This window comes from Enhydra lutris, unplaced genomic scaffold (genome assembly GCF_002288905.1).
Source record: "Enhydra lutris kenyoni isolate GAN:26980312 unplaced genomic scaffold, ASM228890v2 scaffoldscaffold68, whole genome shotgun sequence".
NCBI classification, from domain to species: domain Eukaryota; kingdom Metazoa; phylum Chordata; class Mammalia; order Carnivora; family Mustelidae; genus Enhydra; species Enhydra lutris.
The window spans coordinates 3,227,911-3,243,612 of NW_019154152.1; the positions used below are offsets into that span (position 1 = coordinate 3,227,911).

The 15,702-nt window shown below is 42.2% G+C and overlaps 1 protein-coding gene across 1 annotated transcript in view; it reads left to right on the forward strand.

Moving 5' to 3' along the window:
- LOC111159475 (polypeptide N-acetylgalactosaminyltransferase 18) overlaps positions 1 to 15,702 on the forward strand; it is a 342,809-nt gene that overhangs the window by 244,730 nt on the left and 82,377 nt on the right. Inside the window, exons 5-6 of the mRNA XM_022521983.1 lie at positions 495 to 692; positions 5,584 to 5,698. Of these exons, the coding sequence (XP_022377691.1) occupies positions 495 to 692; positions 5,584 to 5,698 (313 nt within the window). The remainder of the gene's footprint in view (positions 1 to 494; positions 693 to 5,583; positions 5,699 to 15,702) is intronic.

Genomic DNA, 15,702 nt, shown 5'->3' on the forward strand with positions numbered 1-15,702 from the left:
TAGGCGGTGGAGAACCCGTGGGATGGGGTGGTGTGTCTGGAGGACGGAAGCAGCCATGAGTAACTGGTGGAAATACGTTTGTTCTCACCTCCATGCCTCTGCCATCCTCATCTGCCTTTTCCTCCTGCTTGATACAATGAATTTTAGCAAAATCAAAGCCCAAGTTGAAAGCTTCCCATGGAACCTCAGATCTCCTCCTTTCTTCTTGCTTAGGTCTTAATATTTTTTTTTTCTAGTGGAAAAAGGGAAATCAAACAGACATAAGGATCTAAGGCACTAATGGTCTCTCAGCTCAGCCCAGGACGTGCTACAGGAGTGGGGTGGAGGGGTGGAGATTAAACAGGGGCTCCTTCCCAGGAGGCCAAGCAACCTGCTGAAGCAGAGATCCAGGTGGCTTTTTGCCTTTTTCTGCAGGGGAAGGAGGGTCGGGGTCACCAATCTGGTATTTACCCACCTCGGAAGCAGTGACCCTTCTCTCCCTCCCTCTTGCTCAGGGCTGAACCTGTGCTCACACGCATAAAGGAGAACCGGAAACGCATCATCTCGCCATCCTTTGACAACATCAAATATGACAACTTTGAGATAGAAGAGTACCCACTGGCCGCCCAAGGCTTTGACTGGGAGCTGTGGTGTCGCTACCTAAACCCCCCTAAGGCATGGTGGAAGCTGGAGAACTCCACAGCCCCAATCAGGTAAAGCGTCCTTACCCGTGGGTCTCTCCACCTTATCTTCCATGCAGGGGCTCCCCTCCCAACTCAAGCCCTATTCCCCAAATTCCAGCCCCACTGTGGGAAGACAGGATATGGGGGTTGGAAGGGAATTACAAATGACCTTCAGTCACCACTTACAGGCCCTTTCTGTAGAACCATGGCACCCAGAATCCACTCAGAGGCTCAAACTTACTCATTTCAGCACATCACCATGGGACACCTGCTGGGGGCCAACAGTTGTGCCGGGTGCCAGGGATCCAGAGTGATTAAGATGCAGTTCCTACCCCCAAAAGCCTGCAGTCTGGCGAGGACAGACAAAATAATTAGAATAGCAAATGACTGATGGAGGAAACTGTGTGGAAAGTGGGGAGAATCTTTTTTGGAGACTAGGATTTGCACTTGTTTTTAAGTGCAAATAGTAGATTGCAAGGTTGGGGCAGGAGCACTCATAGTTGAAGAGACAGCGTAAGTTCACGGACACAGAGGAAGTATAAAGGGACCTTTGCAGGGAGGAGCATGAGGAGGCAGCCCCATGCAATGAGGCCCAAGGGCCAGAGAGGCAAGATCGGACCCCACAGCAGCTTGGATCCCTCACCACTATTGGAGTTGATCCTGTAGGATTCAATTAAAAGTGGCTTCAAACTGCATTTCAAGGATGACAAACTTTTTGCCTTCACTGTTGCCTTCACAGACCCCAGATGACTCCTCTGTTCTCTGGGTCAGGACTCCTGCAACAGCCACCCCATCAGCCCTTATTTCTGTCTGGTTAATCACAGACCAGGTGCCTTTATGCTCTCTGCAAAGTCTTGCCCATTAAACACACAGATGACACCAGAGGTGGCCTAGGGGACTATTCTTGGAATGAAAGAGGAGATTAGAAACTGATGTTGTTTTGTATTACATGAGGGAGAAAGATTATGAAAAAATCTAATTAAAAGTGGGTGATTATTATCTGAGATCATATCTTTCCTTGCCAGAAGAAAAAAACTACATTCATATTTAAAACCGGATGGAAGAGAACCATCTAGCTTTCCTGCAGTTATCTCTGTTACCCACCTGTTAGCCCCTGCCACAATACTGTGTTGTTAAATATTTGTTCAGAGGTCACTGCGTGCAAGGGCCTTTCCCACACATGGTCTCATTTGCTTCTCATTATAACCTGTGACAGCTCATTGTGTCACCCTTGTTTTATAAGATGGGGAAAACCCATAAGACAGAGGAAGGAGAATGGCTCTGCCAAAGGCTGTGGGCAGTGGAGCCAGGATCCAAACCTAGGTCAGCTAGATCCCACATCTAGTTGTCATCCTTGTAGACACCCACCATTGAGCTCAGAACTGGCATGGCTGGATTTGTGCCTCAGCGTGCTGAATGATCCTGGAAGGAAGTATGCTGTCATGCAAGGAGCATTCTTGCTGAAGACTGCACTGATATTACCTGCTTTGTTCCGCTCATCTTGAAATGTGTTGGCCTAGTCATAGTAAGCCGGTGTTCTAGGCCCTTGACAGAGAATATCATCTCAGCCTCAAAGTTTTTATCACCTAATTCTTGTCAAAAATTTGGCCAAGAGAAATTATATTCATGGAAGTTTTGGGGGAAGAACTGTATTGGTTTTATCCCTAGATGAAGACAACCCCACAGAAAGCTGTGGGTTATACAAATATACCTTGCCCACTTTGGCTCCTGTTTCTTTGGGGCTGTATGTCAGTGCTGTGTCTGCATGATATAAGCTATGAAAAGAGCCCAGAGATACTATTGCATTCTAAAGTGACATCTTTGAACACTGAGGTGCATGTGGCCCTTCTTTTCACTACATCTGTATCTGTGGGGTGGTCCATATACACAATGGAATATTACTCAACCATCAGAAAGGATGAATACCCACCCACCACTTGCATTGACATAGATGGGACTGGAGGGGATTATACTGAGTGAAATAAGTGAAGCAGAGAGAGACAATTATCATATGATTTCACATGTATGTGGAACATAAGAAATAGCATGGAGGACATTAGGAGAAGGAAGGGGAAAATGAGGGGGAAATCAAAGGGGGAGATGAACCATGAGAGACTATGGGCTCTGGGAAACAAACTGAGGGTTTCAGAAGGGTGAGCCCGGTGATGGGTATGAAGGAGGGCACATATTGCATGGAGCCCTGGGTGTTATATGCAAACAATGAATCATGGAACACTACATCAAAAACTAGTGATGTACTGTATGGTGACTAACATACTAAAAAAAAAAATTAAAAATAAAGTGATGTCTTTGAGAGGGTTGTTCACTATGTCCCAAAGTGACCTCTACAAAGACTGACATGAGAAATTTCTTTCAGACTGACTGCTAGTCAAAGAAAATCTTGCTAGCCCCAAGGAATGAGTATATTTTCATGTGGGAACTCTAAATGTATTTCTAAGACATGTTCATTCATTTTCACCTTGGCTGCCAGGAAGCTTAGCGTCAATTTTGTGGGTCTCCTTTAAGGACTGTCAAGGAGGACCTAATGCTGCATTCTAACTATCCCCAATTTGTTGTAAACTTTTGGCCTTTTCAGACATTTATGTATTTTGTTTTTCATGGTATTGTACATTTTTTGTAAGAGATCTCTAATCCTTTGGGGAATGAGGCAAGGTATAACCCAATAACACGTTCAGGCTGATTGGGTCCACTTCACACCCTAGCTGGTTAATAAGGAACAGACCGTCTGAAGTGTCCTATGCTCATGGCACAGCAACTGTTTCAGAGTACGCTGTTGCCCTGAGTGGGTTTGGCCAAATGGGGAAGGCCCCTTCCTGCATGTCTTAGAGCACCATGTTGAAGTATTCAACATTTCCAGGATGTCGAGGACAAGGTTGAGACTTGACTCTGCCCACCCTGCCGGGCTGCTGTTTTTAAATCACCGTGTGTTTAAAGAAGGGTTCTCTGGGCTTTTTCAATGTGCAAGTGCATCTTTTTAAATGATTTTTCAAGGCAACACTATGCCCCACAGGTTTTCAAGGTTTTATATTATTTCATTCAATCCATGTGAGGTTATAGTTGATTCTGTTCCGTAGATATGGAATCGGAGGCTCCAGGAGTCTAGGAAATTTTTCTCAGGGACACACAGACAGGCAAGTGTTGTCCTCATAGTGGGCCCCTCCAAGGACAGGGTCAAGCATCCTCCGTTAGAGCAGGAACTCAGCCCAGTTTAGGAGGAGTGGATTGAAGTGCATTGACTGCCCTGGCTGCCCGTGGTCTATGGAATGTGAGCCCATCCAGAATAAAATGCTGTGATTTGAAAGTTGGAGGAGGGGCAGGGAGCCCAAGGCTCCTGTCTCCACCTGAGCAGCCTCCTGCATGGGCATAGTCCAAAGCGATGACCTTTGAAAGAGCTCTTTCTCCACCTTGATGAGTTTCCAGTTTCAAAGATGGGTCCATTTGCATGTGACTGACAGTTTTCTTATAGCTGAGAATCCATCATTTCTCTTTTGCTTTCTTCCCCTCCCCCACCCCAACTCCTTCAGCCACCTGCTGATAAGATGCTATACAAGGGCTAGAGATGGTAGCTGTGTGCGGTGGAACAATTCAAAGTCATTTGTGCAAGTTTATGGTCTCAGCAGAGATGCAGCCCCCGTGCGTTCATGCCGATTCTCCTAAGATGAATCACTCCTAGTGAAGTCCTGTGCCTCACCGGGCACCTGCCCACAGCCAGTGAGCCCCATGCTCACGCTCTCATTCAGGAAAGGCCCTCCGGCTCCTGCACTGACTGGTTGATGTGTGGCTCCGGCCTGAGACCCAGACCCTCCACTAAGCCCCACCTGGTGGCTCTCTCCCCCTAGGGTCCCACAGGCACCTTCAGATCAGTTTTCCCAGTAGGGAATGCTTCTTCCTTCTGAAACCAGCTTTTTCTCTACAGCCCGTGTTGATGGGTAGTCCCCACCCCACCATCACCCAAGCCATAAGCCAGCTGGCATCCCAATTCCTCCCTTTCTCACCTGTTCATCTGTCTCTAAGTTCTGTGGGTTTACATTAAAATGAGGCTTTAAACAATCCTTCTTACCATTCCTGATCCTCTGGTCAAGGACCTCATCAGGTCTCGCCAGACGTAGCAACAAGCTTCCCAACTGGATTCCTCTTTCCACCAGCCTCTTCCGGTCAGTCACCCGACAGTTGCCTGAGGGTTCTTTTCAAAAGCACAAATCTGTTCTCTTTATTTAAGTGTTTGTGTTTTTTTGGCTTGTTTCTTTTTTTTCTTTGTTCATTTATTTTGTTTCTTAAATTCCATGTATGAGTGAAATCATAGGGTATCTGTCTTCCTCTGACTGACTTATTTCTGCTCATACCAAAGTCTGCTTAAAATTCCTCACTGACACTCCTTTACCTCCAGATAAAATCCACATCATTTACCATGCTCTCCAAAGCCCCAACTAATCTTTCCAAGTGAACCAAGGTTTATGTGAGGAACCCAAGCAGGGGAAGGGCGGGGAGTTAGCGTGGGTGCCCAGGTAGAAACAGAGACTGGCTGTGTGGTTCGGAGCTCAGGCGTCAGGGTAGCCAGAGACGCAGACACTCAGGCCAGGCTGGTGGGTTGAACACCCCTCCCCTGGGCTATCCACCCATTTCAGCACCACCTGGAATGACGACTGGCCCCAGGACAGGAGCTCTCTGCCGTGCCCTCCCCCGTCCCCTGAAGAAACAGCCTCCCTAAAGCAGCTGGTGAAGGTGGGCCTTCAAGGTGGGCGGGCCACTCAGAGAACAAGGTCCACACCAGCTCTGGGGGCAAACGAAGGAAGAGGAACAGATTCTCCTATAGGAAGGCCCTGCTGCTTGAACTCCTCTGGCTGTGCCCAGGAAGCAGCCCCTCTGCTAACTTCTGGCCTGTCTCTCCACACCCCTGCAGGAGCCCTGCCCTCATCGGCTGCTTTATTGTGGACCGGCAGTACTTCCAGGAGATTGGCCTACTGGACGAAGGCATGGAGGTCTACGGAGGCGAGAATGTTGAGCTGGGGATCAGGGTAAGCAAGGGTTCCTGCCCAGAGGACTTGGCTCAGCTCTCGGGAGAGATGAATGAGTCTAGGGGGTGGAGAAATGGAGAAAAGGATCAGGCTGACAGGTGGATTCTGAATGTCTAGTTCTTAACCTTGCTCCATGTGTGTGATCAGGGCTGCTTGGGGGCAGGCAGGGCACCTATAGAATTTGGAGGAAGAAAATGACTTCAGAAACTGCTTTGGCTAGGGCTGCGGACATGGGAGATTCAAGCTCCCTACTACGGGAAGAACCTCTTTGTTAAAACCAAACATAGGCTCCTCAGGGCTGAGCAAAAGTGTGCTCCAGGAAGAAACATGCTCACATCAAGGGGTGGCTGGACCAGAGTGACCTTCAGAGTCACTTACCCTCAGAGTCACCTCCTTTTGGGATTTCTCACTCTGATATTCACTGCCTCCTCTACAACAGTAACCCAAAGAGCTTTCCTAAAGACTTTGTCAAGAGAGGGCTACGGGGGGCACCTGGGTGACTCAGTCAGTTAAGCATCTGCCTTTGGCTTAGGTCATGATCCAGGGTCCTGGATCACGGATGGAGCCCGGCATCTAGCTCCCTGCTCAGTGGGGAACCTGATTCTCCCCCCACCCTCTCTCTGCCCCTCCCCCCATTCATGTTCTTTCTCTCTCTCTCAATCTCTCTCTCTCTCAAATAAATAAATAAAATCTTAAAAAAAAAAAAAGAAAAGAAAAGCAAAAGAGGGCTATAGGGAAATAAACTCGTGGGGCATAAGACCAAAACACAGCCAGGCTCACTCTGTTTCCTGACCCCAACACGTGCTGGTCAGATACTCAGACCTGTTCATACCTTGTCCGATTCTTCTAGAGGTAGCCACCATCCTGCCCCAAATTAGAGAGCCTTTTGCAACTATCAACACATGATGCGAATCCACAACTAGCATCATTTAATTTCTTATCCCATAGGAACATTTTCTAGGCTCTGACTCTTTCTCCTGGGCCCATGTAAAGATCACCCGAAAATGACTCCCCATCCCTATCACGTCTGAAGGACACATGAGGTCCCATGGTAGTCAGGAGGAAAATGATAACAGACACAATGAAGGACCTCATCCTAGAGGGAAACCCACCCATCTGCCTGGGTTGTGGTCTTATCTTCACAGAAACCCCAACATTCAAACTGTGGCTTGTCTCCACAGTGGTCCCCATTGTCCTATCCATGGGGATTTTAATTTTAAGCAGCCTGACACATCCCCTCTGTGGCAGCCCTTGGAGAGGACCTTGAACCTGCTGGAGTTCGTGGAAATCATCCAAGATATCCCTCCTCCCTGTCAGCCCTCCATGAAGACCACCGCAACAGCTGGCTGGTTCTGATCTATGACCCCACTCTTGCCTCTTTATTTTAGCGTCTGTATCTCCAGTTCCCACTCAAGGACTCCAGCTTGGGTCCACCCTCCTCTTAACTCTAACTTCCTTAGACCTCCCACCCCACTGGGCAGCCAACTGACCCCGGACAGACCTCACCCTGCCTCAAAGGGAGACAGGTCACCTCCACGGACCATTCACAACATCTGCAGGGGCCTGACCAGCCCTGTGTGGGCTGCACTTCTTGCCCAGACGTGTAATCCCAGGGCTCTGACGACTGGCAGCAGGAGCAGCTTGTCCAAAGCTGAGCTTAGAAAATGCTTTTAGACACCCGTATTCACTGAAGCGAAGGGAAATTGCTTTGAAGCCCATTAGAATGCCTGGGCTTCGTGGGGAGCTAACGGACTCACAGAGGACAGAGCCCGCATTGTCTCCCTGGCCTCTCTAGCTCTCCCTATATCACTAATTTCTTCACCATCTCATTTCAGCACCACTCTTGGATAAATGATCGCCCCCAAACATACTATTTTTCACTAGGAGCTGCTGCCAGGAATTGGCAGAGCCCCTCCCATATGCGTGCTCTCTGGGCAAAGATGTTTGGGGACTAAGAGGAGTTAGACGCGTGAGCTCTGCTTCTCACACTTCACACACGCAGTCACGGGGCCGTGGGAGATCTCTGGCTTCTCTGTGCCTCGATGAGAAAGCTGCTCTGGAGTGTGGGCCTGGGTGAGGCTTTCAAATATGTGGCAAAAATCTTTGGGTTTTGTGTTCAGGTTGTAAAATAAGGTACAAAACATTGCCTGGCATTTCTTTTTCTCCATCTCCTCCCTCCTGCTTGACAGAGATGATGGCATGTCGTGGTCATTGAAGGAAAGGTGGTTTTTCAGGCAGGGACCCAACAGCCTGTTGTCTGGCAGAGCGGCAGACAAGGAGGAGCTAGTTCATTTGAATTCCAGGTTCTCCTTAAAGGGATGCAGAACCACTCGTCATCCCCGAAATAGATTTTCACATTTTGTGGGGCTGTTAGTGCCTTTCTTTCATGTTTTGTGAGTTCACATCTGAGTGCCTCCCCTTCCTTATCTAGGATCCCCCTAGACAAGGTGCAATGACTCCACAGGATTGTTTGTAAAAAAAGACAGACATTGTTTTTCTCACCTCTTTGAGTCAGAGGCAACTTATTCCAAGTCCTTACCCATTTGGAACCCAGAGTTGTTTGCACAATTATTCGCAACCTGCTCTGGCAGCTAACTATGCCATCTGTCTACATCCCTAAAAAGTAGTTCTTATTAGAAGACTCCTTTTATTCAGATGAGGGAATGGTGAAATTAAGAGTTTATGTATGTATACAACTTATAAGAGGTAAAGAAAAGATTCAACCCCAGATCTTTGTGATGTGAAAGCCTAGAGAGATATACCACAGAATATCTAGGATAAAAAACCTATGAGCATCCCCCGCAAAATGATTGCAGTGATCATGCGGTAATTCCTTCTACTCTATTCACAATCATGTCTACTGAGTCCCTATTTAGAGCCTTATTCTTATTTTGTGCTCCTTTCTAATAAGTCTTTTTTTTCTGATTTCTACTTCCACAACTCAGTGGGGGAAAAGAAGGGAGTTGCTATGGGCAAGCAGAATGAAATGAGTGAGATAATAAGAGGGCATTGAATAGGAGAGAGAAAGATTGTATAGATGATGGCTACAAATATGCTAGACTATATAAGAGAGCATTCAAGAGGTGGTAAGAAATTAAGAAATTGTTGGAGACAATAAATAAATGGAGTTGACTGCCCTCAAATATATGTTGAAGTTCTAACCCTCCGTCCAGGTGAATATGATCTCATTAGAAATCGGATCTTTGCCCATGTTAATCAGGTGAAGATGAGGTCATACTGCGTTACAGTGGCCCTAATCCAATATGACTGGTGTTTTTATAAGGAAAATTTGGGTACAGACAGGCTCAGAGGGAGGATGACCATGTGAAGGTGGAGGCAGATTGGAGTAATGCCAGGGAAGGCCTGGGGTCACCAGAAACTGAAAGAGGCAAGGCAAGATCCTGCCCTAAGGCTTTAGAAAGAGCATGGTCCTGTCAACACCTGATTTCAGACTTCTAGCCTCCAGAATTGTGAGAGAATAAATCTGTGGTTTTAGGAGAACCCACCTGTGGTGCGTTGTTATAACAACCCAAGGAAATTAATACTGACACCAAAACATGAGTGAAAATAGGAACCTAGAGAAAGTCTTAAGAACCTGGTGACTTTAGGTTTATGATTTCTTAATTTCATAGAGTACAGAGGACAGGATACAAAACCTCAGGGTTTCCCAACATGAACAGTCTAATATAATAACCCCCTGATTCTCCACTTTACCTCCCATAAAACTAGTACTCCAAAGATCAATTATCTCTGTGTAAGATGAGCTAGAAATACTCCCACCCTCACCCCCAGAGTTAGGGTAAAAATTGCCTTCCTCAATTTTATGATGAGAAGAAAGGGAAATTCTCCTTTGTGAATCCCTCCCTTGGATTTATAACATAAAATCAAAATACTTCATGGTCCAGAAAATCTCAAGAGCAGAATTTAACTTAAAGTTGTTGGAAGTTCTTAGGCATCTACAAAAATGTGTACAAACCCTCTCTGGGGAAAGACCCCTTTAACCCAGGCTATAAAACTTCCCACGGCCAGAGTTTCAAGGAATGTGAGTTCACCTTTTTAAAAAATCACAAGACAAGGGAAAAAGAATGCACCAGGAGCAAAAGCACTGGACAGCCAAATTTGTTCTACAAAATCCTCAAGCATTGATTCTATCAGATGCAGGATATGAAATAAGTTGTATACTAGCTTTAAAAAAAAATAGCGGATGGGTGGGGTACCTGGGTGGCTCAGTCAGTTAAGCATCTGACTCTCGGATTTGGCTCAGGTCGTGATCTCAGGATGGTGAGATTGAGCTCCCTGCCAGGCCCTGCAGTCAGCAAGGAGTCTACTTGAGATTCTCGCCCTCTCTGTGTGCCTCTGACTCTCCCTCTCTCTCTCTCTCTAAAGTAAATAAGTCTTTAAATAAATAGGAGATTGGAAAAATAAATAAGAAGAAAGAGACTATGAAAAAGACCAGTCATATTGGGATAAAAATAGAATGTCAAACATAATAAATATAAAAATGGGGATGCCTGGGTGGAGTTGAACATCCAACTGACTCCTGGTTTTGGCTCAGGTCATGTGATGGAGTCATGTAATAGAGCCCCTGGTGGGCTCCATGCTCAGCGGGGAGTCTGTTTGAGTTGCTCTCTCCCTTTCCCTCTGCCTCTCCTCCCACTTGTGCTCTTTCTCATTCTTTAAAAAATAAAAAATTAATACAAAAATGAAAATTAAAAGCTTAATGGATGGGTTAAATGTTCAGACGGACATTGTTAAAGGAAAAAATAGTACACTGGGAAATAGACCTAAAGAAATTATTCAAAATTAGCCCAGAAATATACAGAAATAAAAAGAAAGAAATAAGAAAAAAAAAGAAAGAGAAAGAAAGAAAGAGAAAGAGACTGAAAGAATTATGGGAAAAGGTCTAAACATCTTAGAATTCCAAATGGAGATGGTAAAAAGTGAGGATTAGGCAAAAGCAATATTTGAAGAGATAATGACTAAAAATGTACCCAAGCTCTTAAAAGATGCCAATCCTCAGATTCAGAAAGTCAACCTGTCCAAAGTAGGATAAATACAAATATATTCACACTTAGACATGTTATAGTGAATGCCAGAGGCAGAGAGAAGACCTGATAGCAGAGAGAAAAGATAAACTACTGAAAAAGTAATGATAGAATAACAGGTGACTTTTCAGCAAAAATAATGGAATCCCGAAGACCATGGGACAATAAATATTCTGAGAGAGAATAATTGTGAGCTTATGTATGTATGTATATGTGTGTGTATATATATATATGTATATATATGGACTCAATAAAAATATCTTTTAACTAGGGTAAAAGAAAGTCATTTTCTACAACATAAAAACTGCAAAAGTTTGCCACTAACATATCCTCACTAAAATAAATTATAAACGGTACACTTCAAGTATAAGGAAAATGATCCCAGAAGGAAATCTGAAATAAGAGAAGAATACTTAGCTCAAAAAGTAGTAAATTTATGAGTAAATCTAAAGAACTTTTGATGGTAAATAACACTATTGTAATGTCTTGTGGGATGATTAAAATCACAATGCATGATGACAATTGCAAATAAGTTGGGAAAGGGTGATTGTAATTAGAGTGTTCTAAATGCCTATATGTTAATGGATGGAAAGGATACTGGTTGGTTTTGAATTTTGATGAAATAAGCATATTAAAGTTTCTAGGGAAGCCATGAAAAGCATAGATAAAGTATGACTTCCAGAGTTGTAGAGGGGGGAAAATAAAATATGAAAATGGAGAAATAGAAACAGAAGGGATGGTACAAAGAGAAAATATATGAGATGGTAGAAATTAATCCAAATATATGAGTAAATATATTATGTTACACAGACTAAGTTAAAAGACAAACATTTTAAAATTAGATTTTTTTAATTATCTGTAAGCTATTTATAAGAAACATGTCTGAAATGTTATAATACAGAAAGGTTAAAATCTAAATGGATAGAAAAATTAATAACAGGCAAATGCCAATGAAAAGAAAATTGCTGTACTTATATTAATATTAGGGAAAATATTATTACAACATATTTTAGCACAAATAAAGATTTCTACAATGTACAGTTCACCAGGAATATATAACAATTATAAACTTTTATGCACCTAATTGCGCAAACTTGATTTATATAAAGTAAAAGTTGACAGAATTATAAGGAGACATCAATAGCTCCACTGATGTAGTGAAAGAATTTACTAAATTTCTCCAGGTAAGTGATAGACCAACACCATTACTAGCTTGAATCTAATGGGATATAGAGAGCCCTGCCATCTAACAACTACAAGATTCAACAAATTTCAAGGATTAATATTGTATAGAGCATATTCTTTGACCACAATGGAATTCAATTAGAAATCCACAACTAAAAATTACAGAAATATTGGAAATTATGAAACATTTCTAAATAACTCATAGGTCAAAAAAGAATTTATACTGGAGATTTGAAAATATTTTGAACTGAATGATAACAAATATGCTCTATATTACATTATGTGAAATTTAGCTAAAATAGCACTTAAGAAAAGTTGTAAATTAAAACAGTATGGTATTGGCATAAAATCAGACATGAGTCATTGGAACAGAATGGAGAGCCCAGAAATAAACCCACACATATACAGTCAATTAATTTACAACAAAGGAGTCAAGAATATACAACAGACCAAGGACAGTCTCTTTAAAAAATGGTATTGGGAAGACTGGGAAGCCACATGCCAAAACTGGACCATTTTCTTACACCACAATTCTAAATGTATTAAAGACTTGAATGTAAGACCTGAACGCATAAAACCCAGAGAAGAAAATGTAGACCGTAAGCTCCTTAGCATAGGTCTTGGTGATGATTTTTTAATTTGACACCAAAAGCAAAAGCAAAAAGCAGAAATGAACAAGTAGAAATACATCAAACTAAGAAGATTCTGCATAGGAAAGAAAACCTATCAATGAAGTGAAAGTCAACCTACTCAATGGGAGAAAATATTTTCAAGTCATATATCTGATAAGAGATGAATATCCAAAATATATAAAGTACCATAAAACTTGATAGCAAAAGAGCAAAAAATCCTATTTAAAAATGACAGAAGATCTGAATAGATACTTTTTCAAGGAAGACAACCAGATGGCCAACAGACACATGAAAAAATGCTCAACAACACTCATCATCAGGGAAATCTAAAACAAAACCACAATGAGATATCACCTTATACAAGTCAGAATGGCTGTTATCAAAATGACAAGAAATAATGATTATTGGCAAGGATGTGGAGAAAACAGAATCTTTGTGTTGATGGAAATACAAATTGGTGCAGCCACTATAGAAAACAGTATGGAGGTTCCTCAAAAAATTAAGAAAAGTACCATTGATCCAGCAATTCCACTTCTGGGAAAACAAATATGTTGACTTAATAAGATATATGCACCCCTATGTTCATTGCAATATTATTACAATAGCCAAGATAAGGAAACAACCTAAGCATCCACCGGTGGGCAAATGAATAAAGAAAATGTGGTGTATATATTTATAATGGAATGTTATTCAGCCATAAAAAAAAATGAAATCTTGCCATTTACAACAGCATGGATGGACCTCAAGGGTATTATGCTAAGTGAAATGAATCAGATAGAGAAAGACAAATACCATATGGTCTTATATATATGTGGAATCCAGAGAAAGGAAGGAAGGAAGGAAAGAAGGAAAGAAGAAAGAAAGAAAAAGGATGGGAGGAAGGAAGGGAGGGAGGGAGGAAGGAAGGAAGAAAGGAAGGAAGAGAAAGAAAGAAAAATAAGCTCGGAGATACAGAGAACAGATTGGTGGTGGCCAGAGGCAGGGGTGGGGATGGGAAACATGGGTGAATGGGGTCAAAAGCTATGAACTTCTAGTTATAAAATAAATAAGTCACAGGAATATAATGTATAGCATGGTGACCACAGTGAATAATACTCTTGCATATTTAGAAGTTGCTAAGAGAGTAAATCTTAAAAAAATCTCAACACAAAAAAATTTTTTGTAACTGTGTAAGGTGACAGATGTTAACTAAAGTTGTTGTGATCATTTCATAATGTATACAAATATTAAATCAGTATGTCATATACCTCAAACATTAAATGAAATTAAAATATTTTCCAAAAAATAAGAGAAATTGTATAGTATCCCAGTCTTAGAAAGAAGAGTTTAAAGTTAATGAGATAAATATATAAGTAGTTAGAAAAAATATCAGAATAAAAACTGTAGGTGAAATAATAAAGATATGAACATAAATTAATGAAATACATATTTTTATGACTTGTAATTCATTCTGACATGTATAATTCATATCTGATATATATGTAAAAGATATATAGAAGATTTATATATATATATGATATGTAGAAATGACTAATAAAACCAAAGCTTCATTCTTTGAAAATGTTAATCAAATTGACAAACTTTTAGCAGGATTGAGAGAGAGAGAGAGAGAGGTGCCACAACCACAAATAAATAATATTAGGAATGGAAAAGGAGAAACGATTATAGTTGATATAGAGATTTAAAAGGGAAGAGTATATTGTTAACGAGTTTATTCAAAAATTTGAAAACAGATAAAGAGAACAAATTTATGGAAAAATATAGTTTATAAAAATTGACACAGGAAGAAATTAAAAACTGAAATTGTTCCATAACCATTAAAGAAGTTGAATCAGTAGTTTAATATATTCTCACAGGTAAAAAACTAGGATGATGGTTCACCACCAATCACTGCTAAACTTTTAAGGGATGAAAATATTCCAAACTTATGCAAGCTATTTGTATGTAGAGTTGAGAATAGATACTAAATGCCCCAAAGCACAGTGGCTTGGATCTCTTCTAGGTCCAAACATCCAGGCAGATCCCTGGGTTTACAGAACAAATATATATATGAGAGAGAGTGTGAGGTGGGGGCAGGGGGAGGGGCAGAGGGAGAGAGAAAGAGAATCTTTTTTTTTTTTTTTAAGATTTTATTTATTTATTTGACAGACAGAGATCACAAGTAGGCAGAGAGGCAGGCAGAGAGAGAGGAAGGGAAGCAGGCTCCCTGCTGAGCAGAGAGCCCGATGCGGGACTCGATCCCAGGACTCTGGGATCATGACCTGAGCTGAAGACAGCGGCTTAACCCACTGAGCCACCCAGGCAGCTGAGAAAGAGAATCTTAAGAAGGCTCCACACCCAGTGCAGAGCCCCAAGCAGGGCTCAGTCTCATGACCCTGAGGTCATGACCTAGACGAAATCAAGAGTCAGACACTTAACCAAATGAACCACCCAGACACCCCCAGCACAATTATCTTAATAATATTCCTGAGTCATGAAGAAAAGTCTGAATTGTAGACTGTGTACTGTGTTCAGTAAAACAACAAGAGCACAATATATTTAAAAATTTCTTTGGAAAATGTAAAACTTGTTAAATTTCTAATATTGAAAGAGACAACTCCTCAATTATGTAGAATTGACACATAGAAATATCTAGAAGCTTAGCCTGACTATTCTTTGAAATCAAATTCTTCCATATAAGTAACAGCTGTCTCCACCATAGAAGTAGGAAAGGGAGGGAAGGATGTCACTACCACTGTGCCAGTGCCCTTCCTGGTGTCCAGAGCAGGCGGTTGAAGGAAAGAGAGCTCTCCTCTCCCTCTTGGCTCTGGCTATAGATAACTCCACTGGATTGAGCTCTCTGGAATGTAGCACAGAGAAGAGTCTTCCAGACAGGACTCTGTTGGACACCCATTTGGACATATCCGCAAGTCACCAACTCCTTGTCTGGATGTCCAAGCTTTACTCACTTGGGGGTTTCTTATTGGCATTTTGGACTCTCTGTCTTGGAATGTTCACAATCGTCATTCTCTTTAAAATATTGTCTGCTATTACACTGCCTCTTGAACAGCTTTTTCATCCTCTAGACTGACCTTTTACCACCTGCTCCAAAGGTTGGATCATTTCCTTTATTCTGTCTCACCCAGATTACCCAAACCCTCAT